The following is a 25,924-nucleotide window of genomic DNA, read 5'->3' on the forward strand; positions in this document are numbered from 1 at the left end:
TTAGGAGTGGACTATTTCTCTGTGTGTTTGCATCTAGAACCCCTGTGATGCACCAATGGATTTTAATATATGAAGTAAGACAGCATGAGCAGGATTTCTTAACATTAAGGCATATAAATTAAACTTTAAGCAATCCTGAGCATGTACTCTTGCTTAAAAACATATAGAGCCCCTACCTGAATGAAACAGGCTTTTTTATTATGTATTTTAATTAGTGAAGGTTTAATGCTCTGATGGAATTGTTATGGCATATTTTAATTTCATGTGTGGATTTTCTATAGTTGCAAACCGCTTAGAAGCCATTTGGACATGTAAATGGTATACAAATTAATAATATTACCGTATTTTTCTGTGTATAACACGACTCCATGTATAAGACAACATTTCCCTTCTACTGCCGCAGCACCAGCCCTCACTTAGCATATTAACCCATGTATAAGGCAACCCTCTATTTATCACCAAAAAAATTCAGAAAAAAGGTTGTCTTGTACATGGAAAAATACGGTAATAATAATAGGTCAGCAGTCTGCAAGAATCACAGCAAGCAGCAAAAACTACTAGATAGTCAATAGCAAAATGGACTTGCAGCCTATTGGTGGAACACAAAGTCCAACTTCTGCCACACACTCATGCACACAGCTGTGGCCCTCAGGGTCTCTTCCAACTATACAATTCTATGATTCTGTGAAACACGCCCCATTCATTAGTCTGCTGGAAGTAATGAGCAGGGACTAAAATACCCTGTTAGTGTTTGAGAATGCTTCTTTTCAAGTAACTGGAAGTGTTTTAGCTATTAGATAGTCCGTTAGTATAATAAATAGACTCTGTACTTATGTGAAATAAGATACAAAAGCATCTCTCGCTAAGAGGGGAAGAAATTATCTCACGCACTCAGAGATGATATCATAGAACGTTGCCCTGGAATGGACCACAGAAAGTTGTCTAATTCATTTGCTTGATTTTTAAGGAAAAGCAGATCTGACAAATTGTGTCACTCATTGTTGAAACATCTAGTAATGAGGCTGTACAATCATCATACCTTTGCTAGTTTCTGGGCCTACACCGCATGCTTCACAATTTTCAGACATTTCCTTACAAACGCAAGGTTTCCTTCAATAAAGCATTAGATTCCTAGGATGTAGCAGATGTCATGGTGCAGTACCATGGACACTGGGTACATTTTATTCTGGGGATGAATGGATTCTACCAAAGTGTTATCCTTTGGTAGGGTTCTTTTTGGCATCCCCTTTTACAATGACAAAGCAGCGCTAATGCATTAAGAGCCAGACTAGACTAGTATCAGATTTTTCTACCACTGATGGCAGCAGTGTTGGTGGGGCACTAGTCGGACTTGCTAGCACAGGTGCAGTCTTTAGGGAAATTTCTCCCAATAGTTATTCTCTCTCCCAAACACGGCCACGCTTTCTTATCTTTTGGCAGCTGGCCAAAGCTAATGACATGTTGGAACATCTCATCTTTTGAATGATTTGTAAAGTTGCTAGGCTGCAGCTTTAATTGCTGAGTTACCCCTTATGAAGTCAGTCCTTGAATGCTCATGGCCAAGTGCTTGCAACAGTGCGTCACATGGATTGTGAAGGAAAGGGAAGGGGTGTTCTGCTTGTGGGAATAGAAGGGCACAGTGTTTGGCAGAGGTTGGGAACATGTGGCCATCTAGAAGTGGTTGGACTCCCAGCGCCCATCAGCCCCAGCCAGCATGACTAATGAGCAAGGATAATGGGAGCCATAGCGCAGCAATATATAAAGGGCCACACATTTCACACCCCTAGTGTTTGTGGTACAGGGGAAAAATGGAGGGCAGTTGGGTTGCTTTGAGGGAGTGATATGCAGGCACTCCTTCTGGAGCATTCTGGAAGTGTTTGCTCTTACAGTGGTACCTCAGGTTAAGTACTTAATTTGTTCTGGAGGTCCGTTATTAACCTGAAACTGTTCTTAACCTGAAGCACCACTTTAGCTAATGGGGCCTCCCGCTGCTGCCGTGCCGCCGGAGCGCGATTTCTGTTCTCATCCTGAAGCAAAGTTCTTAACCCGAGGTACTATTTCTGGGTTAGCGGAGTCTGTTACCTGGAGCGTATGTAACCCAAGGTACCACTGTATTCTTATTACTATTCTTATTAATGCTATCCTCATTTATTTGTTGCTTTCCACACACAAAAATCCTCAAAGCAACTTATAGTTTCGTAACATACACACAAAGCATCAATACATTTGCAAGGAAAGCATCAAGAAAGGCAATAAAAGCCAACTTTGATCTAAAAACAAAGTCACTCATGCAACAGTATTATAAAAAAGATCATTCCTACCCACCCAATTAAAGAATGTAAACAACGAACCAAATGGAAATCATACTGCGGTATGACCTCAATGAAAAAAACAAAGGCCTTGGTAAATGGGAGTTTCTGTGGAGGAATGCCTAAAAACTGACAGCAATGACACCAGGATTTTTTCACCCTGGGGAGGGCAGTTGACAAACAGGAGAGCAAACCATGGTAAAACCCCATTCTCACATTACTACCCTCCTCAGAGGGGACACATTAGTGATTTTGGTGCAACCAAAACCAGGCAAAGCTCACCAGACCCCCCTTGATCCCTCAGCCCCCAAGCAGCAGTAACTGCTGTCATTGACCACTCACTGACCAGCACCATTCACCTCTTAAACAGCAGTGGGGAACCTCCAGACGACAGGGTTCATTAGGCCTAGCCAGGGTCTTAATCTTCCCCAAGAGACAGTTCCCTGCAAACTGTGTCCCCCTCCGTCGTATGTGATGCCCGGTGTGCGGCAGATAAATATGCAGCTGCAAAGGAGCAATTGGGAGCTTAAAGTGCACTTCTTATTGTTCCTTGGCAAGTGGGGCGGACAGCAGTGACCCCCGCTGATGAATTCTGACAGGGACGGCCTTTGAAATTGTCTCTTTGCAGGTGGTTTCGATCCAAACAGCTCCTGCAACTGAACAATGTCCACCTGCAGACCAGCTTTGTGATGGTCTTTGTTGGAGTGCAGAGGGGAAATGTCTGTTTTCAGGTGCAGTTTGAATCGAAGTCACACCTGCAAATGAACAAAGCGAAAGCTGGCTGTCAGCACCACATAGACAATTGTTGTTGACAGCAAGCCCCTTTGATGTCATAGGGGTGGCCCTGCCAATTGTCCAAATGGCCCATGTGAGATAAGAAGGTGAGGATCCAGCCCACCAGCCAGATAAATTTCCACACCCTCACCCTAAAATATCTAAAACTGGAGACTTAGCATCAAAACAATATGAAAATAACTATGTGCTGCAGTTAAAAATATGCCAAACAGTGGGAAAGGCTATGTCTGCTTCCCAAGCAGACAAGACAAAGTTCTTTTTATTCCATCCTCTTTGACATCTTTATTTTCATAAAAACCTCTACTGAATTTCTTATGAGTGACAGAGAAAGCAAGCTGGCCAGCTTATCAGTTCACCAGGGATTAATGTGATTAAAAACCAATTCTCAAGAAGGTGCTAGATAAAGTGTTTCCTTGTCTCTCCCGGCCACACTCCTGCACTCCCTTTCCTCCTCTGTGTGCTCATTCTCTTTCTCTGCAGAGTATGAGGAGGAGAGGTGAAATGTAAACATACAGGTAGTACACACAGGTGTGTGGCTGGCTGCCTTGATGGCTAGCCAGGTGCAGAGCCTTGTGTTTCTATGCAAAGAGAAGCAGATGTGTAGATTTTGAAGGTCACAGTCAATAAGCTCACCACAATTTCGATTTCACTTTAAATGATCAATGCAGGGACATGAGAATGAAGCCTCCTTTCAAAGCAGGACCAACAACAGGAAAAGTCTATGGTAGCTTTATTTTTGCTCCTGTGAAGACTGTGCTCATTAGCTTCTTCTCTTACCAAACCCAACACTTTGGTGTGGGCTCTGAGGCTTCATTACACATGGGACTCCTTGATGGTAGAGACACTCCCATTCATTTCAGTGGAGGACATGCAACCCATGGTTATTGTTAAAAAAAAATTATCCATCCTTCAGCATAAGCCCCAGGGGAGGCTACAACAATGTAAAAATACAATACAGTGGTACCTCAGGTTACAGACGCTTCAGGTTACAGACTCCGCTAACCCAGAAATAGTACCTCGGGTTAAGAACTTTGCTTCAGGATGAGAACAGAAATCACGCGGCGGCAGCAGGAGGCCACATTGGCTAAAGTGGTACCTCAGGTTGAGAACAGTTTCAGGTTAAGAACAGACCTCCAGAATGAATTAAGTTCTTAACCTGAGGTACCGCTGTATTAAAATCAGTTAAAACAAGCTACAATCAAAAGAACGTGTTGTTTTTTGCCATAAACCTGTGTGCGAAGTCGGTGGCTGCTAGTGTTCATTCAAATATTTTGCAAAGGTGTGCCATATTTTGGTGTGATAACTTTGTCCACATCTGATGCGCTATTCAGGGCATGCACCCTTATTGTCATTTTTTCAGGTAAGGCTATACGTTGTGTTGCCATTGTGAGATATGTAGGTGTTCAAGTCTTTTCCACTTCTGTGCTCTGAGTAGTCGTCGTTTACATACCCTCCAATATTTATCTGATGAAAACAGGGGCATCCTATTATTGTTATTGTTATTGTTATACTATTATACCCCATCTGACTGGGTTACCCCAGCCACTCTGAGCAGCTTCCAAATTATATAGAAACAAAATAAAACATTGAACATTAGTAACTTCCCTATACAGAGCTGCCTTCATATGACTTCCAAAGGCTGTATAGTTACTTATCTCCTTGGCTTGGGGGGTCACATAACTCCATACCCTCCAACATTTCTCTGATGAAATAGGGACACCCTAAGGAAAAATTGGGCATTCTGGAATCAAATCAGAAACGGGGATGGGTTCTGTAAATCTGGGACTGTCCCTGGAAAATAGGGGCACTTGGAGGTTCTGGGTTTAAAGCAGATAGGCCAGGAAGGGACATGCAGGACTAGAACTAAGTAAGGGGAAGCAGTTGTGCTAATCCAGGCCTGCTCAGGTTTTTCCATGCCCATCTGTGGCCCAGCCAGAGGTCAATACTAAGCCACAGAGGAGGGAGATGGCAAGGAGAGAAGGCCATGTTGGTTGTCTGGTGCTGCTGGACTAGAAGAATATGTATATCTCAAGCAGACTCAAGCCAAGGAACATGGAGTGGGGGGGGGGTTGCAGATCAGGCCGTGACCTCCCTCTGGACCCTGCGCACCCTGTGCACCCGACATGGGCAGCAGCTCATTAGCGGGTGGATTGCTCCCCTGCCAGCCACTTTCTTCCCCTTCTCCACAATGGCTTATTTGTTCCTGCTGCCGAAAGCAGATTAGGCTCTCTGCAGAGAGAAAGGGCCCTTTCTCTGCGCAGATGCCTGTTGTGCTGGGAGATTAACGTCACGCTGTTGTTGAGGCTGCTAACCTGTTAAAGCTGGTGGAACAGATCAGGGAGTGGGCTTGAAAGGTGGGTGTAAGAGGACACAGGCCACAGAGGGGGTGGGGGGTGGGGGTAGGGTGGGAAGACAAAATCGGCGGAAGCCCCCGACCACCACCCAGCCTACTCCCCGCTCACTTCTTGAATGGCACGCAGCCAGAGTAGGTTCGTCAGAAACCTGAGGCTTGGGTGTGTCAACAGGATACCATCTGTATTTCCAGATGTCAGCAGCATCTACTGGAGCACTGGGGCTGCAGATCTGCATTTTCAGATCTGTTCACCACCACCACCACCTAGTACAGTGGTACCTTGGTTGTCAAACTTAATCTGTTCCGCGAGTCCATTTGACTTCTGGAACCGTTTGAAAACCAAGGCACAGCTTCCGACTGGCTGCACACCTTTATCTGTGTGATAAAGGTGAAGGTCCATTATCATGTCTCTGTTAATAGTAGCTCCATGTTGTTGCTTGGCCACAAAGTTCAAAGGATAAATGATGGTTATCATTTCCTCCAAAATATGCAGAAGTAAGATGGAGCTAGCTAGTCCAATTGTGATTTACCCTATACAGCTCTCTGGCATCTAAGCAATGGGTGTGGAAATCTCCCACACAGACAAGAGTAATTGGGACACTAGCGTAACCGACAGGAGACCAGTGTTCCAAGTCTTGGCTCTACAGATGACCTTTATGTGATCTTGCCCAAGATCTAGGCCTCTGAGCTCTTCACACCTTTCTCTTTGTTCAGACTGAAAGTTTCTTGGAGTAGGAGAAGGACTCCCTTATCTGGCTGCACACATATAGCAGGCTTTTATGGGCTGCACAGTCATAATAACTATGTCATCACATAAGCAGAACGGATATCCCAGTATCCTTGACTGTCAGAGGCCTTCAGATTACAAGGGAGTGTCAGGAAGAGGACTTTTAAGGATGCCATCTCTCAGATAAACTCAGGCCATATCCACACATTGTATTTAAAGAAGCATTATGCCATTTTAAACAGTCCCCAAATAACTCTGGGAACTGCAGTTTGTTAAGGGTGCTGAGAATTAAAAAATAATAATAATAATTTAATTTTCAGATTTTTGAGTTTACAAACAATTGTCAAACAACCAAAACAAAAAGAGAATTCCATAAATTTCCATGGACTTCCCTCTTCCCCTTTGTGGGTCCTTATGTTAACTCCCCCCCCCCCCCGGCAACTTCTCTATTAATCCAATTCTATTAAATCTCCAGTACAACCCTTGTCATATCCGTTGTTATGGTTGCTGCTAATTGTTAGGAGACCCCTTTCCCCTCTCAAAGAGCTGTGATTCCCAGAGTGGCTTGAGTCAATCCTTCTTCCCAGGGAACTCTGGGAATTGTAGCTTTGTGAGGGGAACAAGGGTCTCCTAACAACTCTCAGCACTCTCAACAAGCTACAGCTCCCAATATGGAATTGGGGGAAGCCATAACTGTTTTAAGCTGCATAAACATCCTCTGGAATAGGGAAATGGCCACGTTTAACAGAGTACAGCTTTGTTTGTTTATTTCAGCATTTATGCCTCTCCTTTCAATTCCTGAATGCAGTTGTAACAATAAAAACCAATTTAAAAAGCAGAAATCAGGGGATAATTGTTTGCACTTCGCTTAGCTGCCTTATGTTGTATTCAATTGACTCCAGCTGATTCTCTCTAACTTTGCGAATGCAGATGGAGTTGTGCGTAACACGCAAGCGATCGTGGTTCATCTCCTTTCTTTTTCCTCTCCAGATTTGCGACTGCGCCACGGACTGCGCACTTATGAGCTGGAGCGCTCCTGCTGCTATGACTCGCTGCTTCTGGATGAAGAGAGGGGACGGCTCTTCGTGGGTGGAAAAAACTACCTGGCCTCCCTGAGCCTAGACAACATCAGCAAGCAGGACAAGAAGGTAGCTTGGCTCTGTTTGCCTGGGGCTTCCCACCAAAAATAGGGCGAGGGTATCTGGACATGTCTTTTCCCTCTCAGATTCAGACCTGTTATTGTAAGCCACCCCTGAAATTCTGAACTGAAGGACAATATGGAAACGTTGGTGTGGTGTTCCACCAAGTTTTACTCAGAAGTTAATTAACCTACTAAGTTACATTCATTCATTTCAATGAGTAAAACTTAGCTGAATACCACCCATTTAAAATAAATGATGACATTGGGTTGTACCTTACACTGGTATTAATGGGCAGAAGATAATGATGTCCAGTATTTTCAATGGATCTGCTTTGAGTAGGACACCAATATTGGATGCAATCAATAGAGTTATTATGTTCTCTCTTCAATTCCCTCCTCTGCTCCTCAGCCTTTAGTAGTGCCATTTCCTCGTCATGACAACGGATCCCGCATTCCAGACTCCTCCGTGAAATCTTCTATAATAAACTTCCCTGTTAATGGAGTTGGAAAGAGGGTGGGTTGAGGCTGCTGACGCCCTTACCGCTGGGCTGTGGACGAAAGCCGCATTCCTAGCCCAGCAGGGGAAACTCTTTGGGAGCACAATACAGCCACCGCCAACCCCCTGCTCCTGGAGCATTTGCACTTCTTTGGCCGGTATGGCTGGAAGAGGGGGCATAATTCACTGGCAGAGCACATGCTTGGCATGCAGAAGGCCCCGGGTTCATTCCCTAGTATCCACAGGCAACACTGGTTACCTGTCTTAACGTCCTAGAGAGCTGCTACTACCAGTTAGTGTAGACGACTCAATGGTCTGACTCAGAACAAGATAGTTCCTGATATTCCTTAGTGACACAAAATGGCTGTCTGCTCTGCTGTCTGTTTTCTTTGCACACAGTGAACTAACGGGTCTTGTGGGTCAGGTTTGGTTTCCTCAACATGTACAAAGCTTCATGGCAAAAGACTTACAGGCTGTCTTCCCCTTTACTACAGTGGTACCTTGGGTTATGAACTTTATTTGTTCTGGAGGTCCATCCTTAACCCAAAATCGTTCTTAACCTGAGGCGCGCTTTCACTAATAGGGCCTCCTGCTGCCACCATGCTGCTGGCGCACAATTTCCGTTCTCATCCTGGGGCAAAGTTCGCAACCCAAGGTACTACTTCCGGGTTAGCGGGGTTTGTAACCGGAAGCGTTTGTAACCCGAGGTACCACTGTACAGGGTAGTATATGGTATATGGGTGTGGCATTGTTCCCATTTGCAAGGATCATTGGATCAAAGCTCATGACATGCTCTGGAAGCAAGCACTACTTCCAGCAAAACTCAGAGGGCCAGAATAGTGGAACACACAGATCCAAGGAATTCGGTTGCAGTGACTCCTGGCATGCAAAGTATCCCCCAGCTTAGCCCTGGAATATCAACCTTGCAGTTCATCACTTACATGAACCTACCCAGGCCTTAAAATCAGCCTCTAAGGCCCTGCCCACTGTGAAGAGCCAGCAGACTGGTAGGTACTAGAGACAGGGTCTTTTCAGTAGCAGTATAATATCTTTGGGACTTTCTCCCAGAAGTACGCAGGACTCCATCTTTTCTGTGTTTTGAGCATATTGTAAACACTTGCTTGTTTCAAACTACATTATATTAAGAGAGTTTTAAGTGGCATTTTAAATTCCTTTAAACTGTTGGTGTTTTAGGGTATACGTTTGTCACCAGAGGTCCCCCCCTGCCCCCGAATGGGACGTAGAAAAATGTACAAAGCCAGCAGTGGGCCTTATGGCTCCTGTTTATTTATTTGTTCTGTTTATATATTCAAAATCCTCATACACCACCTTTCCAGGCAAAGACAACTTTAAAAAGATAATTAAAACCATACAATTATTATTTTTTAAAAAATCAAAACAAAACACTCTGGCGACAAAAGTATACCCTAAAACAGCGGCAGTTTAAAGGAATTTAAAATGCCACTTAAAACTCTCCTAATATAATGTAGTTTGAACCAAGCAAATGTTTACAATATGCTCAAAACACAGAAAAGATGGAGGCCTGTGTCAAGTCTCAAATACCAAGGAGACAGGTGATGGACAGCGAGTAAAGGAAGCCAGGAGCATTACAACTAAGGGTTGGTTAAAAACAAAACAAAAAAACTATCAGCATTTTTAGCAGCATTTGACTAACTTCAAGTGTGATGAATGACTATGCTAGGAGCCCATTTCTTAAAATACAAAAATATTTTGGCAAATGATCTTTGCCTTATCCTTGTTCTCACAGATTTACTGGCCAGCGCCTGTGGAATGGAGGGAAGAATGCAACTGGGCAGGAAAAGACATCAATGTAAGTGACCCATTTGGATGGGGAGGGAAAATCCTTTGCTCAGCCCCTATGTGAGTTGGGGCATAAAACAAAGGAGGATAAGGAGCATCAGGAAACGCGATGTGAGTCGCTTGCTTTCCAGAGCGAACATTTCAATTGACTCCTCATCAAGCAGGGCATGGAGACTTCTCTGAGTTGTCCGACCACGATGAGCTGAGGAAAAACTGATACGTGGTAGCAGCCTCCCCCTCCCAGTAATTCACCCATGACCCTTCATTGCATCTTGCTGTTTTCTCTGTCTCTCCCTGGCCTCGCAGACAGCACCATCAAGCCCCAGCCCTGGATAGAGGCCCCAGGAGGCCTTGGGAGTCATGTTGCTGTGAAGGGACCGGTTGGTGCACTTAAGAGATTCCTGCTTAGCTGTGACCCATCCTGACCTCCCAGGAGATAAGAGGAGGGTTCCCACCATTTTGGCAGGAGCAGAGATGAACCAGGACACAGCCAGATTTTGCTCCTTGATAACGTTGGGCCAGCAGCATGAAGGGGTCTCGGTCACCTTGGCTATAATTCTTACAGGTTGTCCATGGAAGGAGCGGTGCTGTGTCAAGCCTAGCAATGTGAGCTTTGTGAGCTGTTGGGTTTCTCTCCTCTAGCTTTGGAGAGCAGTCTTGGGTCACCGTTTTCTTTCAGGATTGCCTGGTCAACTTGGAAGTTCCCATTGAGGCTGTTTGGCGCAGCTTCCAGTGAAGGGCACGAGAGGACAAAGGGGCAGCCTGTCTCCCCCTTGGATTTTGCCAGTCTCTGTTCAGAATACTGCTCTAAGCCCTGAAACAGCATATGTAAGCAAAGTTTGCCCTCGCCCAAGAAGGTTGAAAGAGAGGTAGGGTTTGTGGGCTTTAGGACTAAGACCTTGGGCAAATCCAGCTGACTGTAATTTTGGAGACTCATCCAGACTTCCTTTTGTGCCATGTTTCTGTGCTTTAAAGTTCCATTACCAAGCAGGGTAGTTTTTTTTGGGGGGGGGGTTGTCCTGGCACTTTCCCAGGGAAAACCTGTGTTTTTCTGCAGAATTGGATCAAATTGCAATTAGGTTTCCCCGCAGGTTGTCATTTGGTAAAATGGGGGTTTGCCCAGGGAAAGTGCTGGGACAAAAGAACAAAACAAAAACACTTGAACATGGAGCTTTTTAAAGCGTGGCCCTGTGGCTGGAAAGTGGCACAGAAGAAAGGCTATGTGAGCCCTGAGTGCGCTGTTTCAGTCCTTCAGATCTTCACAGTTGAGGATCCATGCAAATATTTCAACAGCTGATGGGGTTGATGTGACAGTAATAGGACCTGTGTCATTCATGCAACTGCCTTCTCCATTCATCACATAGATCCACAAGGGGAAGTGAGACGTGCCTTTGCTTCTGGTTATGGGCTGTGGGATAGGAAAGTTGCCATCCTTAAGGGAACTCCGGCACTATGCACTGTTATGAATTGCTGTTGGTACTTTGACCTGGTGCAGAATGCCATGAAAAAGTGTGATGTGGTCATGATGACCTAATTCCTGTGGTTAATTATTTGCATGATGGACAATAGCCTAGTGTGGAATCAGGCAAAAGTGTTCTATGCATGTGCACACAGACACTGAAAGCAACTCTCTGAACAAGGCAAAGGAAGGATTAGCAACTTCCTGAGTCAGACCATTGGTCCCTCTAGCTGAGTTCGGTCTGCAGCAGGGGTAGGGAACCAGTGGTCCATCAAGTATTACTAGACTACAACCCCATAATCTCTGACTATTGGCCATGCTGGCTGAGTTGGAGTCCAGTAACACCTGTCTGACCACAGGTTATCCACCGTTGGATTGCAGGGACTGGCAGTGGCTGTCCAGGCTTTGAGAACAGGGCTATATCCCAGCTGAACCTACATTACAGACCTTGAACTTGGGACCTTATGCATGCTAAACATGTGGTCTCCCACTGAACGATGGCCCTTATTCATCATAGAGGAAAGAGGCCTAGAGAGATGGCTCATTTGCCAAAAGTGAATGGAGCTAGGAGTTTTCAGCAGCACGGCCACAGTCAGGAAGATGTTGCAGTGGGGGAACCAGGACCAGTGCCTGTACAAGAGCTGCTCTGTGTCCCATCACTCTTGTTTGAAGCAGAGGCAATTTGTTGCAGAACCACTGTGGCTGAAGAGCGAGTGACAATGCAGTAGCAGCACCACAGACTCATCGGCAAAGCCAAGAGCTGAGCCCCCGAGGCTTAGTGCTATATTCAGCCACTCCTCCCCAGCTTTTGTTTCGGACACAAGCACCACTGACCCTGTTGAAGAGGGGTGGCGAGATCAGCACCTCTGTGCGCCAGAGAGTGGGCTGTGGGGCTTCCTGAAAAGCAGCTGGTGGGAGGAGGAGAGGCATTAGCAAGGCACCTCTCTCTCTCTCTCTCTCTCTCTCTCTCTCTCTCTCTCTCCATCCCTCCCTCTCCCCACTCCTCTCTCTGATGGTTCCCTGTCTCCTTTTCTCTCCCTGTCAACAGCTCTCCATATTCAGGCTGCTTTATCCATCAGGGCAAAAGGGCAGGAAAACAAAAAGTCCCAAGGTTGTTTTTCTTCCTGGGCTTGCTCAAGAGTGATGATAGGGGCTGTAAGAGCCCCAGGCTTGTTTACTCAAGACCAGCCCAGCAGTGGGTGGGTAGGATGGTCTGCAAATGGTTTAGACCCCAAGGACTGCTTTGGAGATGACATCTGTGTGCATGTGTTTGTAAGAGAGGGAGAGGGAGACTTTGAGCATTCCCCACTCCCATCACAACTAATAAATCCTCGAAGTACCAAACCCAGCACTTCCAGCTACTCTTATATGCTGGCAGATTTGCAGGCTTTCAATCGTGTGAATATCACACGCACAATTGTGCCCTTTAGCAGAGTATGTGCCTAACCAGTGGCAGTCTCCTATTAAATGAAGCAGATGCAAAGTGTGAGAAGAACCTCTCTCTCCATTTTAAAAGGAGCAGCATATTCCAAGCAGAGAGCAAATCTTACAGGGGGAGGCATCTTCAGAGAATGGGAGTAAATAATGGGAGACACCCCCTTTTGTTGTGCAAATCATTTTAGAGGCAGAGCAATTATCACCAGAGTGCACAAAAAAATCCCCATATATATTGAGCTGTGATAATGAGCATGTGTAAGAATAGACTTGGTCCAGTGCGCAGGCTGCAGAGGAGAAGCTTGCTGGCTTTAATGGGACTGGGAAAGGGTCCAGGGCTCATTGGAGCTTAGCTGTCTTTATGGTTGGAAGTTCATTTAAATTCAGTGCTATGGATTGACGTTTGCAGTCTAGGTTAAGCATTAATGGAGCATAAGCTGCGAGATCACACTCTTGCCTTTCCATCTAAGTAGGAATTAAGCGGGGAAAGCAGAGCAGGTGCTAAGAGGTTGGCAACACTATGGACTCACCCACATTTACCTTTTGGCCCACAGTTTCTAGGCTTTAAAGCGCCATGTCTAAGTCCTCCCCCCCCCCCCGGTACTTTCCCCTATAAAAACCTTCTCTTTAACGCTGAGTCAGAACAAATGGCAATTTCCCATTTGCTCCAACTCAGTGTTAACTCAGTGGGTTTTCATGGAGACAGCACCAGGACAAAAAAAAAAAGTGCTAGGTCATGGCGCTTTAAAGCATTGACTTCTACCTAGAAACAGAGCACAAAAGGAAGTTTGGAAGAGCCCTAAGAGAGAGCGGGTTGTTTTTTTTTGAAGGGCACAGGGTGTGTTCGCACCACAAAGCACATAGCATTCACATAAGAATCTCAGGAACAGTAGTTTGTTGATGGTGCTGGGAAATGTAGCCCAGTAAGGAGGAAGCTACAATTCCCAGAGGAAGTAATGTGCTTTCAGTGTGTCCTTTTCTACCACAGTGGTTTCAAAGTCACTCTCCGTCAGTGGCTGGCTTTTGCTCAAGAACCAGTTTTCATCCAAATTAAACCCCTGGTCCTTCTTTCTAAGCATCGTCTGCAGCGAGTGACAGCAGCGAGTCAGTATTTCAGGATTGTGCCTGGCACCATGGGATTGCAAAGCATATGCTCTGGTGCTGAGCTACCAACCGAACTTGCAGCTTGACCCAATTCATGGCGTTGAGAGTCCCGCCTCTTGTATGCCGTTGCATGCCACAAGGGCTGTTTGCCACATTATTGCTCCCTAGGACTCGTCATCTCTGTGACAGATGGTTTGAAGAAGATGGGCAGACACTCAGTGGCACATGTCCAGCCTCTGGAAGAGCAGTTGGGAAAGCAGGGAACATCTGGGAACATCTGGCCCGTGACTGATGCATTGATCCATCCGTGTTGCATCTGGCTCATTTCCCTTAACCATTAGCTGCACAGCTGGACAGCCCAAAGGGGGTAAGGGAGGCCAAGCCCTTTCTATAGATCAAGTATTATTCTGAAGTTTCAGTTTTCCTTGGCCCAAATAAGAAAACAAGCTCTCAGATGTTGTCTTCCCCAGGGGGAAAGGCATGCACCTGGATAGCTTTTCCAGATGGGGAGGTTTTGACCATAGAAAAGGCACAAGTGCAAGGTGGCACACTGATGCCACCATTTGCGGCTGCAGACTGCTAGATTTCTATAGAAGGGCTAAAGCATCTGCCTTGCAACCAGAAGACCCCAGGTGCAGCCCAGGCATCTCCAGGTAGGGTCGGGAGAGACACCTGCCTGAAATCCTGGAGAGCCACTTCCAATCAGTGTAGGCAATACTGAGCGAGATGCTCCAATGGTCTGACTCTATATAAGGCAGTGCCCTATGTTCCTAAGCAGGGATAGCGTTGATTGCAGAGGGTTCCCCAAGTTACCCAGCATTTAACTCTGCCACAGTCACCTTGGTGCAAACAAACTGGGTGAGTGAACAGGAGAGTTTTGTGTGCAAGAGGTGAGGAGGGACTGAGCCTGTTGATTTGGGGGTAAGTTTGTGTTTGAGGCTCTTGGTTTTTTCCTGACTTGCCCCGGGGGTTGGATTGGGCCACTCATCAGTGGTTTAGGCAGTCAGTGCCTAGGCTCCCTTGTGCCCTTGGCAAGGAGACATGGGTGTAGCCAGGGGGGGGGCAGCTGCCCCCCATCAATAAAAATCGATAAAATACATAGCAAACTGAGGTTATGCCCCCTCTAACAAAAGACCTGCCTCGCCCCCAACAAAAATCCTGGCTACACCCCTGCAAGGAGATGTACTGGTGTGGAGAGGCTCAATCTTTTGCACCTCCCCTGGGCCTTTGTTGGGGGCCAACCTAGCCAGCCCCCAGGTACACCCCTGGCAGTCACCTGGGGACTAGTGTTGGGTGGGGCAGAGAGGCAGAGCAGCAGATGTCACCTTGTACAACAAGTACACCACTGCCCCACATCCTCCTTATAGGCAAGCAAGAGGCATGGCCACAGTTCCAAGAGCTTCTCCACCCATGGATGAGATAACTGCCAAGGTCCTTTCCAACTCTGAAAGTCTGTGGGAGGAATTCTGATCCTTCTGTTGGTGCAAGTATTTCTGCTTGCCAGAGAGAATGATTCTCCCTGTGTCCTGTTCTGGGGGTTCTGCTCTGCGCTGCAAAGCAGATTGAGGGGACTCACGAGAGGAAGAGGGGGAGCCCCATGGCACTGTACTGGCTTCTGCTAGCAGGCCAGGTTGGTTGAATCCTGTGGTTCTAGGTGCATGACTGTTGGAGCTTCATGCCATGCATTTGCTTTTATAGTCACCCCCACCCCCAAATTATTATCTCGCAGGCATTTCAGTTACTTCCAGTATTTAATCTTATCACGCAAATTAGCCTGTGCTTGGCCTTGGCTTTCATTTTTACACCTGATCAGTCACTGATAATAGCATGAAGAGCTGCTGGAAATCTTCCCATGATTTGTCTGGTGTTTACTATATCCTGCTTTATGGTCATTGCTCCATCTTATCTCCCCTCTCCTTATCCCAGCCTTCTTTCCTTTTGAAAGTAACTTTGCACAAATGCCAAAACTTTTCCACTGACGGGGAACTCTTTTCCATCTTACAGAATTTTGTCTATTCTAATATGCCTACTTCACACATTTGGGGAGTTTCTGGATCACAGTTATTGATGGGTATATGGAGGCAATTCCATGGTGGTGGTGGTGTTGATAAAACCAAACACTTCCAAATTCCAGAGGAGTGTGTGTATGTTGCATGTGTGTGAAAGAGGAGTTGGGAGGGTGGGGAAGGGAGGCAGGAAACTATGAGGAAACAAAACCGGCTGAAAGGGACTGAAAGAGACTTAAGGGCCTCGGACATGATAGACCCAGGCTGAGAACTGATAGACTGAAAGACAATTTTTGGGGAGCAAAACCGGGGAAGGGGGAGGGGAGATTTTGTAATCCAAAGGGGTATAATTATATGTTTTATTGGATAAAACAAGATTGTCCTTTCAGGGCTCTACCATCGCCATCGATCCCCGGCATTGAATGTGTTGGCCTAGTGTGGGGCTCCGAGGAGAGCTTGGCTGTCTGGCTGGTGTACCGGCCACCTAGCGCACCAGCAGCCACCCTGTCAGGCCTGCTGGAGGCGGTGGCCGGCTGGGCCTTGGAGTTCCCTAACCTATTGGTATTGGGGGACTTCAACATCCATGCCGATGCCACTCCCTCCTCACAGGCTCTGGACCTGGTGTCTTCCATGGCGACACTAGGGCTCTCCCAGTTTGTTTCGGGCCCCACACATCAAGCAGGCCACACGCTGGATTTGATCTTTGGCGTCGGTATAGATGTGATCATGTCTCCTCCGACGAAGGTGCCATGGTCTGATCACTACGCTCTGAAAGCCAGGATTGACTTTCCACCCCCACCCTGCTTAGGTGGCGAGCCAATTTGGGCTCGCCCGCAGAGGCTGATGGACCCCGAGAGATTCCGCCAAGCCTTGCGGGACCTTGCTCCCCCTGGCGACTCATTGACTGAGCTTGTTGAGGGCTGGAATGCCCAGCTCCAGGCAGCCATCGATGAGATCGCACCTAAGCGCCCTCTGCGACCCCGCAGAAACCGGGCTCCCTGGTTTACCGAGGAGCTTCGGAAAATGAAGCGGGACCTCAGACGGCTAGAGCGAGTATGGCGGGGTGCCCGTGACGGAGCCTCAAGAACATCTTATAGGGCTTTTATGAAAACCTACGAGATGGCGGTGAAGGCTGCTAAGAAGTCATACTTCTCGGCCTCCATTGCATCCGCTAGCTCTCGCCCAGCGCAATTATTTAGCATAATCAGGTCTTTAACGTCCCTTGAGGGACAGCCAAATTTAAATAACAAATTGACACACGGCTGTGAGGCATTTGCGAGCTTTTTTGCGGAGAAGGTCTTGTCGCTCCGCCATGACCTCCCTGCCAATTTGGATACAATAAAGGAACTGGAGGCCCCTCGACTGTCCTCGGGTCCAGTATTGGACCACTTCGACCAGATATCCCCAGCCGATGTGGACAGACTCCTCCGAGCTGGAAAGCCCACCACTTGTTCTCTCGACCCGTGCCCGTCTTGGCTGATTAGAGCGTGTCCAGACGAGGTGCGGGCCCTCCTGGGGAATATCATCAATTTGTCCCTTGGCACGGGGACATTCCCAGGGGAACTGAAGGAGGCAGTGGTGCGCCCGCTCTTAAAGAAAACATCATTAGATCCTTTAGATCTATCCAATTACCGCCCGGTTTCGAATCTTCCGTTCCTGGGTAAGGTGATTGAGAGAGCGGTTGCTGAACAGCTTGGTGGGTTTCTGGATGAAACATTGGCTCTGGATCCATTCCAGTCTGGCTTCCGCGCTGGTCATGGGACCGAGACGGCTCTGGTCGCCCTAACAGATGACCTTCGTAGACAGCTGGATCGAGGCGGGTCAGGGCTGCTGATTCTTTTAGATCTATCAGCAGCTTTCGACATGGTCGATCACGAACTTTTGGACCACCGCCTTACCGACGTGGGGATCCAGGGCACAGTCCTTCAATGGCTGCGCTCGTTTCTCTCTGGTCGGGGACAGAGGGTGGCGCTTGGGGGGGAATTGTCATCGCGCCACTCCTTGGTGTGTGGAGTACCTCAGGGCGCGATACTCTCCCCGATGCTTTTCAACATCTTTATGCGCCCCCTCGCCCAGCTTGTTCGGAGTTTTGGGCTGGGTTGTCATCAGTATGCCGATGACACCCAACTCTATCTGTTGATGGATGGCCATCCTGACTCGGCCCCAGACACACTGACCAGATGTTTGGAAGCTGTGGCTGGATGGTTACGTGGGAGCCGGTTGAAGCTAAATCCTTCGAAGACAGAGGTCCTGTGGCTGGGACGGGGCGATATGGGATTGGGGGGGCAACTCCCATCTCTTGCGGGGGCGCAATTAGTGCCAGCACCGTCCGTTAAGAGTTTGGGTGTAATCTTCGACACCTCCCTTTCCATGGAGGCGCAGATTGCAGCTATAACAAAGGCGGCATTTTTCCATCTCCGCCAAGCTAAGCAGTTGGCTCCTTACCTCTCTCGCCCTGACCTAGCCACTGTGATCCACGCGACGGTCACCTCCAGACTGGATTATTGTAACTCGCTCTACGTGGGGCTGCCCTTGAGACTGACCCAGAAACTCCAGCGGGTGCAGAATGCTGCAGCGAGACTCCTTACGAGGTCTTCGCTGCGAGATCACATTCACCCGGTGCTATACCAGCTGCACTGGCTCCCGGTGGAGTACAGGATCAGGTTTAAGGTGCTGGTTTTAACCTTTAAAGCCCTATATGGCCTAGGACCCTCGTACCTACGGGACCGCCTCTCCTGGTATGCCCCACAGAGAAACCTACGGTCTTCAAATAAAAACATCATGAAGGTCCCAGGCCACAGAGAAGTTAGGCTGGCCTCAACTAGAGCCAGGGCTTTTTCGGCTGTGGCTCCGATCTGGTGGAACACTCTGTCACAAGAGACCAGGGCCCTGCGGGACTTGACATCCTTCCGCAGGGCCTGCAAGACAGAGCTGTTCCACCAGGCCTTTGGCCAGGGCACAGCCTGACTCCCTCCCTCGGCAATCTTCGCAGAGCTCTGGCCCAATGGTTGCTAGTGGCTTGAATTAATTAATTTTTATAATGAATGATTTTAGAATGTTGTTTATGTTGTACCTTTGTACTGTTTTATTGTTGTTAGCCGCCCTGAGCCCGGCTTCGGCTGGGGAGGGCGGGATATAAATAAAATTTATTATTATTATTATTATTATAAGTTGTTGGGTAACAATTATAAAAATTGGGAAACTCGTGAAAGGGAACTTGGGTCGACCTTAGAAAAAGGGGTAAATGTTATGTATTAAAATGAGGTTTAGAAGTTTAAATTTGATAAATTAAGATAATTTAAGTAAAATGTTAATAAGGGATAATTTGGGGATAAGAACTTGCTGAGTTAATTATTGGAATAGGGATGCAAGAAGGGGAGGTGGGGGAAGTCCGGGAAAGTGGTTAAGAAATTAAGATTTTAAAACTATATTTGTTATGTGTGTGTTGTGTGTTGTGTTTGTATGTTGTTGTGTTTGTCTAAAAAACTTTTTGAAAACCCTAATAATTTTTTTTTTAAAAAAAGGAAACTATGAGGAGTAAACTGAAGGGAAAGGGAAAGGGAAAGAAAGTGACAACTCAACCACTCTCTTGTAAAGCACATCTTGCAGGACCCCTCAATTCATCTTTCCTGGTTTTGAAGTTTGCAAACCACTGAAACTGCAAAGCTAAACACAGAGCCAGTGATCAGACTGTAGCTTGAACTCTGGCCCACTCAATCCCAATGCAGTCCTTGCAGCCAGGGTCAGTTCATGTGGTGCCTGCTATGACTCCCACCATCCTTGACCATCGACCAAGCTGCCTGGGGCTGATGGGAGCTGGAGTCCAAGAACACCTGGCAGCCACCATGTTTGCTCCCCTTGCATGAAGCATTGCTCTGGATGGAGCTCTACATTCCTCCATGTAGAGCTGGTACAGTCTGCTGCCTGAAACCCTGGAGAGCCACTGCCAGTCAGTGTGGGCAACGCTGAGCTAGATGGGCCAGTGGCCTGACTCAGAGTGAGGGAGCTTCCTGTGCCCCCCTGGTTCTGTGCTCCCTTCTCCTCCTCCCCTCTTCCTCTCTTGCCTGTAGGTTTCCTTGCTTGCTGCCATTGCTACTTGTTCGCTGAGCCTTCCCTGATCCCCACCCACTGCTCATGTGGAGTGGCTCTTTTTAGCATTTTATTATTATTATTATTATTATTTTGCCTTGCCTGCTTAGGTCGGCTTGTTCTCAGTTAGCCTTCAAGAGAAGTCTCTGCGGTGTTTGTCTGTCTCTTCCTGCAAGGTGCCTGGTGGTGCTGATGGGATCCTGACTTCCTCTCCCCCCCCCAATATCTTGACACTCCCCTGGGGCTCATATAACAAGAGAGCATCACTTCTGCCTGAGTTATTCCAGACATTTAAATAACCAGCCACTTTCTAAGGGGCAGGAGTGATCCGTCAGTGGCTAATTGTGCTCAGCAGCAAGTCAAACAGATGTTCCCCTCCTGACAGGCCCTGAAAGGGAGGGGCTGCTGGGGAAGCTTGCTTTGCAGGAGGGAGGCAGCGGCTCAAACAGGGGTCTTCGTGTCTGCAGGTGACAGGCACAAAGCCACTCAAGCTTAGTGTGATGGAACGGCTGCTTCCTACGGCGCCCTCTGCCGGGAGGTGAAATGTGCAGAAACTCCTAGTCCACCACGGACACCCCCATTCCTTCCCGCCCAGTGTGGGAAATTCTGCACAGTCCCAGAGGGAAAGAGAGGCTCCCACATGCTCTGGCATCTCAGCAATGTCAGGGGAGGCCATCCAGAGGCAAGGGAAGGACCCACACTGCAGATGCCTGAACCACAGGCCAGCAAAACCTATGCGCTGCTCTTCCTGCGCACACCTTGCTGTGGCCTCTCCTCCTCCTCCTCCGTTCCCAGCTTGGCCTGCCCCACAAGACATTCTTTCTGGCAGCAGAGGAGGCACATCTGAAATAAGGATCTGGGTGGGAAGTTGCAGATAGGGATGCGAGAATCATTTTTACATTCCTCACAGCTGTCCAAAGCCCTTAGCAGCTCCCTTTCTTTGAGGTCCAGCTCCGAGGGCCTTCTGGCGGTTCCCTCACTGAGAGAAGTGAGGTTACAGGGAACCAGGCAGAGGGCCTTCTCGGTAGTGGCGCCCGCCCTGTGGAACGCCCTCCCATCAGATGTCAAGGAAATAAACAACTATCTGACTTTTAAAAGACATCTGAAGGCAGCCCTGTTTAGGGAAGTTTTTAATGGTTGATGTTTTATTGTGGTTTTAATGTCCTGTTGGAAGCCGCCCAGAGTGGTAAAGCTGCCCAGAGTAATAAATTATTATTATTATTATTATTATTATTATTATTATTATTATTATTATTGGAGCTGCTGGTGCCTTTGTGTTGTGCCCATTCCTCTCCTTATGCAGCATCTCAAGCCTTTGAGCCTGCAGGCGTCTGGTTGGTCACTGGAAGCACAGGGTGCTGGGACAGGTCTTCTGCAGGCACCCCCTGGGCCCACTCCCTAACTGGCCTCGCTCTTGTCTTGCAGGCCGAGTGCATGAACTTCGTCAAGATCCTGCACCTCTTCAACCGGACGCACCTGTATGCCTGTGGCACTGGGGCCTTCCACCCCATTTGTGGCTTCGTAGAAGTTGGGCAGCGTGCAGAGGTGAGCCAGGCATGGAGGTTCATAGGGTGGTAGAGAGCTGAGGAAGGCGCAGGCAGGAGAATGGCTCGAGCCCCAGGCTCTGCTCTCTGGCCTCTCTTACTGGCACATCCCTCCTCCCTCTCTCTCCAGGACTCTGTGTTTAAACTGGACCTGAAGAACTTAGAAGATGGCAAAGGCAAAAGCCCCTACGACCCACGTCATGTGGCCGCTTCAGTGCTGGCAGGTAAGGAACCAGGCCCCTCTGCTCAAAATCTAGTGATAACTCCCTCCCTCCACCTTGGATGGCTTTAAAAGAGGAGGGTAAGTTCATGGAGGGTGGGGCTGTTGGTGGCTGCCAGCCACAGTGGTTATGTTATGTTCTGATTTGATGGCCGGAGGAAGCAGTGCTTATGAATGCCACTTTCTGGAAACCACAGGAGAGGAAAGTGCTGTTGCCACAGGCATCTGGTTGGCTCCTGTGAGAGCAGGATACTGGACTGGGTGGGCCATTGGCCTGATTCAGCAGGGCTCTTCTTATAGTAGAATATAAGAATTAGAATACAATGGTACCTCGGGTTAAGTACTTAATTCATTCCGGAGGTCTGTTCTTAACCTGAATCTGTTCTTAACCTGAAGCACCACTTTAGCTAATGGGGCCTCCTGCTGCCGCTGCACCGCCAGAGCACAATTTCTGTTCTCATCCTGAAGCAAAGTTCTTAACCTGAGGTACTATTTCTGGGTTAGCGGAGTCTGTAACCTGAAGCGTATGTAACCTGAGGTACCACTGTATAAGAATAACAGAGTGATTGTGTGGGATGTCCAATAAAAACACAGCCAGCACTTTCCAGTCAGCACAGCATACATTTAAAGAGCATCCTCTCCACCAAAAGAATAATTGGAACTGTAGTTGGAACTGTAATCCTCATGGAGCTACAATTCCCAGCACCCTTTACAGTTCTTTAAATGTATGGTGTGCATGCAGCCGTTGTTTCATCCAAGGACTCACGAGTCCCTAAAGCTCTTCCAGCATTTGCCAAGTGGAGACTGCTCTCCATCTGATGTTGGAACAGCTTGCATCAGCCAGCACTATGTGCTGAGGATGCCGCTGCTGGTGTGGCTGGCGGCACATTCTCTTTTGGCTCCAAGCACCCTCTGAGCAAGGCTCCAGGAATGCCTGCCTGCGGACTTCCGGTTCGGCGCCAGCGCTAATGGCTGCTCCCTCTCCGAGCTCCGGAGAGAGGACGGCTCTGCGAGTTCGGGTCTGACCCGCTACGGCAAGCGGGGGACCCCTAAAATCACAGGAACGGAGCCTGTGAACAAGGAGATTCGGTGGGCACCTGAAGCGCCCCCCTTTACCGCAGAAAGAGCCTTTTTAAAGGCTCCGGAACGACAACGGGGAGCGCGGTGCTGAGAATCGCTACCCAGCCCGCAGGGTGAAGCCGCGTCGCCATTAGTGGAGAGCGCCGATTCCCTTCCTGAATAATCTGGACAAAAAAGACCCGTGAGTAAGATTGAACCTCTATTCGTGCCAAAACTACTTGAAATTAGGCTGAAAACGGGAAAGGCGAAAATTAAGGAAGTCTGCCTTCCCCCGACTGCATGACAATTAAAGCAACGAAAGTTACTGAGCTGCATCCGTATGGGATATTGTTTTTAACTGCTTGAATCCGACATTTGGACTTTGACTATCCCCTCTAGCTTGCAGGGCAGAGGGGAGGAATAAGTGACTTTATAAGCTGCATGACCAACTTAAAGGAAAGGGAACTCTCTGCAGCCTTCAACCTGGCACAAACTGCTACTAGAACAAAGGAACACTGAACTGACTTTAGACTCTTGTGAAAGTAACAAAGTGGAAGTCTCATTGCTTATTTGATACAAAGTTTTGGGACTTTGTGGACACAATATATCAGGGAAGGCTGGGACTTTATCTAATGGGAAAGTGTTGCAATATACATATAGAAGCCTCCCGATAAATTTGCTTTTCAAATACTCCTTGCCTTTGTTTGCGGACATTTTGATTTGCTCCCTCTAGAGGGTAAATTAAAAGTTGCTACGCTTTGGGACAGTGGAATTTTCCTTTAGGAGAAGGCTCTCGTGGGAAACGACCTTGGGATATGAGTGGCCCAGCAGACGAGATAAGCACGAGAGCCAAGACAAGGCAATATCAACAACAGCTACAGCAACACAAGAAAAGAGGCTCGATCTCAGGCATAACTCCTACAGTGACAACAGGACAAGAAAAAGGTACAGCAGTCTCCATGGATGCAGTGTCGCAAGCCCTTCTTAAGATAAACCAGTCTCTGGAGAATCTAACAAAGCAGACGGCAGAAAATACCAAGAAACTGACAGAGAATTCACAGAAATTGACAGATTTAACAACAAGACTTGACCTGAATACAGAATCTATAAACAGGCTTACGCAAGAAAATTCTGCCACACGACAAATTGCAGAGGAAGCCAGAACTATTGCTGGAGAGACCCAGGAAAAATTAGAACCGATTGCCAGGAAGGTCTATGACCACGACGCAACTCTGGCATTGTGGGAACTACAAAGAAAAGAAAGGAATTTGAAATTACGATCAATTCCAGAGGACGAAGGAGACAATCTTACGGACTTTTTAACGAAAGAGTTTGCTGATTCCTGGGAAGATCTAGAGGAGGACGAATTTAAAATCACAACAGCATTTAGACTGGGCAGAAGACAGAACAGAAAGGCGCCGAGAGACTGTCTGATTACCTTGAGATCGAAGGAGGAAAGAGACAAAATTCTAAGACTGCACTTTGAAAAGGCCTTACAAATTGGGAACTCACCGATACAGATCTTTAAAGACATTCCTAAACATATTTTGGACTTGAGAGCCTCTTATAAGGATTTGGTCTACCTGTTGAAGAAGAACACCATTCTCTTCAGGTGGGAATTTCCACAGGGACTGTCTTTTGACTATAGAGGGAAGAAGGTGAAAATAAAGACGATACAGGATAAAGACAGGTTCCTGCAAAGAAATCAGGAAGACTTACAGAAAGGAACTGTAGACCCAATTGCTGAGCAAAGGAGTGTAATAGACATCCTGAACCTTTCGTTTGGACAGAACCTTCCACCACCAACAGAGGAGGAACAACAACTGGGAGCTGTTGGAGGAATACCAGAAAAATAACAAGATGGCCCTGCAATTCCTTAGTTGGAATTGTAATGGGATGAACAGCCCTTTGAAGAGACGACAAATATTCCATATTTTGAACAGAGAACAACTGGACTTGATTTGCTTACAGGAAACCCATATAACCAGAGCACACAGGAGACTGCTTATGAATAAAAAATTGGGACAAGAATTTATTTCGTCGGACAAAGTTAAAAAAAGAGGAGTTGTGATTTATGTAAAAGAGAAGTGGGCTCCAAAAATGATGTTTAAAGATGAACAAGGAAGATATTTAGCGGTGGAGATTCAGGTACAAGGAGAAAAATTTTTGATAATTGGGATCTATGCGCCAAATGAAGGTAAAGCAGAATTCTTCAAAAAACTTCATGAAACTTTGATGGATTATTTGGAATACAATATGATAATTATGGGAGATATGAATGGTGTAGTTTCTACAAACATGGACAAGACACAAAGACTGACTCTTACTAAAGAAGGGAGACTCCCGAAGACTTTCTTCGAAATGACTGAAAATATGGACTTAATAGACATTTGGAGAACAAGGAACCCTCTTGAAAGAGAGGGAACCTTTTTCTCCCATGCAAAGATGACCTGGACCAGAATCGACCAAATCTGGGTTACTAGTGGAATGGCTCCGAAGATTAAGAAGGTAGAAATCTGCCCAAAAACCTGTTCCGACCATAACGCCGTGAAGATGGAAATGAAATTTACAACAACTGGCCAGTTTAGATGGAGAATGAATGACACCCTATTTCGAGATAGAGAGATCCACATGAAGGCCCAAAAAACTCTAAAGGACTATTTTGAAATCAATCTAAAGGGCGAGGTGGAAAAAAGAGTGATCTGGGACGCAAGTAAAGCTGTGATGCGAGGATTTTTGATTCAACAAAACTCAATAAAGAAGAGAAAACAGAATGAGAAAAAGGAAAAATTTTTGGAAAAGATAAAAGAAGGAGAGAAAAAATTAAGATCAAAACCAAAGTCCCAGGAGATTTTGAGGGAGATTAAGTTGTATCAAACACAATATATGGAATTGATGAACCAAGAGATAGAATGGAAAATAAAGCAAATGAAACAAAAGACATTTGAGTCGGCAGACAAATGTGGTAAACTTCTGGCATGGCAACTTAAGAAAAGACAGAAATTAAATACAGTCACAAGTCTAGAAGTGGATGGAAAAAATATATCTAAACCCAACGAGATAAGAAATTGCTTTGTGAGTTATTTTAAAAAACTCTATTCCCAAGGATTACAAAATGAAGAGGACATAGATAAATTCCTTAATAAATATGGATTACAAAAAATCTCTCATCATAGCAAGGTGGAGCTAAACCAGAGAATAACAGAACAAGAGATAGAGGGTGCCATTCAGGATATGCAATTGGGCAAATCTCCAGGGCCAGACGGACTGACTTCCAGATATTACAAATCTTTAAAGGAATGGCTAATACAACCGTTAAAGGAAGTTTGTAACGAGATCTTAGAGGGAAAAAAGGCACCCGAATCGT

The 25,924-nt window shown here is 46.9% G+C and overlaps 1 protein-coding gene across 2 annotated transcripts in view; it reads left to right on the plus strand.

Annotated features, from left to right (window-relative positions):
• The window catches only part of SEMA3B (semaphorin 3B), a 63,206-nt gene that overhangs the window by 20,208 nt on the left and 17,074 nt on the right, over nucleotides 1–25,924 (plus strand). For both annotated transcript variants that reach the window (XR_014217288.1, XM_082214523.1), the window contains exons 3-6: nucleotides 7,175–7,332; nucleotides 9,590–9,652; nucleotides 21,160–21,279; nucleotides 21,409–21,502. Coding sequence is in view for 1 of the 2 variants with exons in the window: in XM_082214523.1 (XP_082070649.1) it covers nucleotides 7,175–7,332; nucleotides 9,590–9,652; nucleotides 21,160–21,279; nucleotides 21,409–21,502 (435 nt within the window). In the remaining variant the exon portion in view is untranslated. The remainder of the gene's footprint in view (nucleotides 1–7,174; nucleotides 7,333–9,589; nucleotides 9,653–21,159; nucleotides 21,280–21,408; nucleotides 21,503–25,924) is intronic.

This window comes from Podarcis vaucheri (genome assembly GCF_965113315.1).
Source record: "Podarcis vaucheri genome assembly, chromosome: 2".
Taxonomy (NCBI): Eukaryota; Metazoa; Chordata; class Lepidosauria; order Squamata; family Lacertidae; genus Podarcis; species Podarcis vaucheri.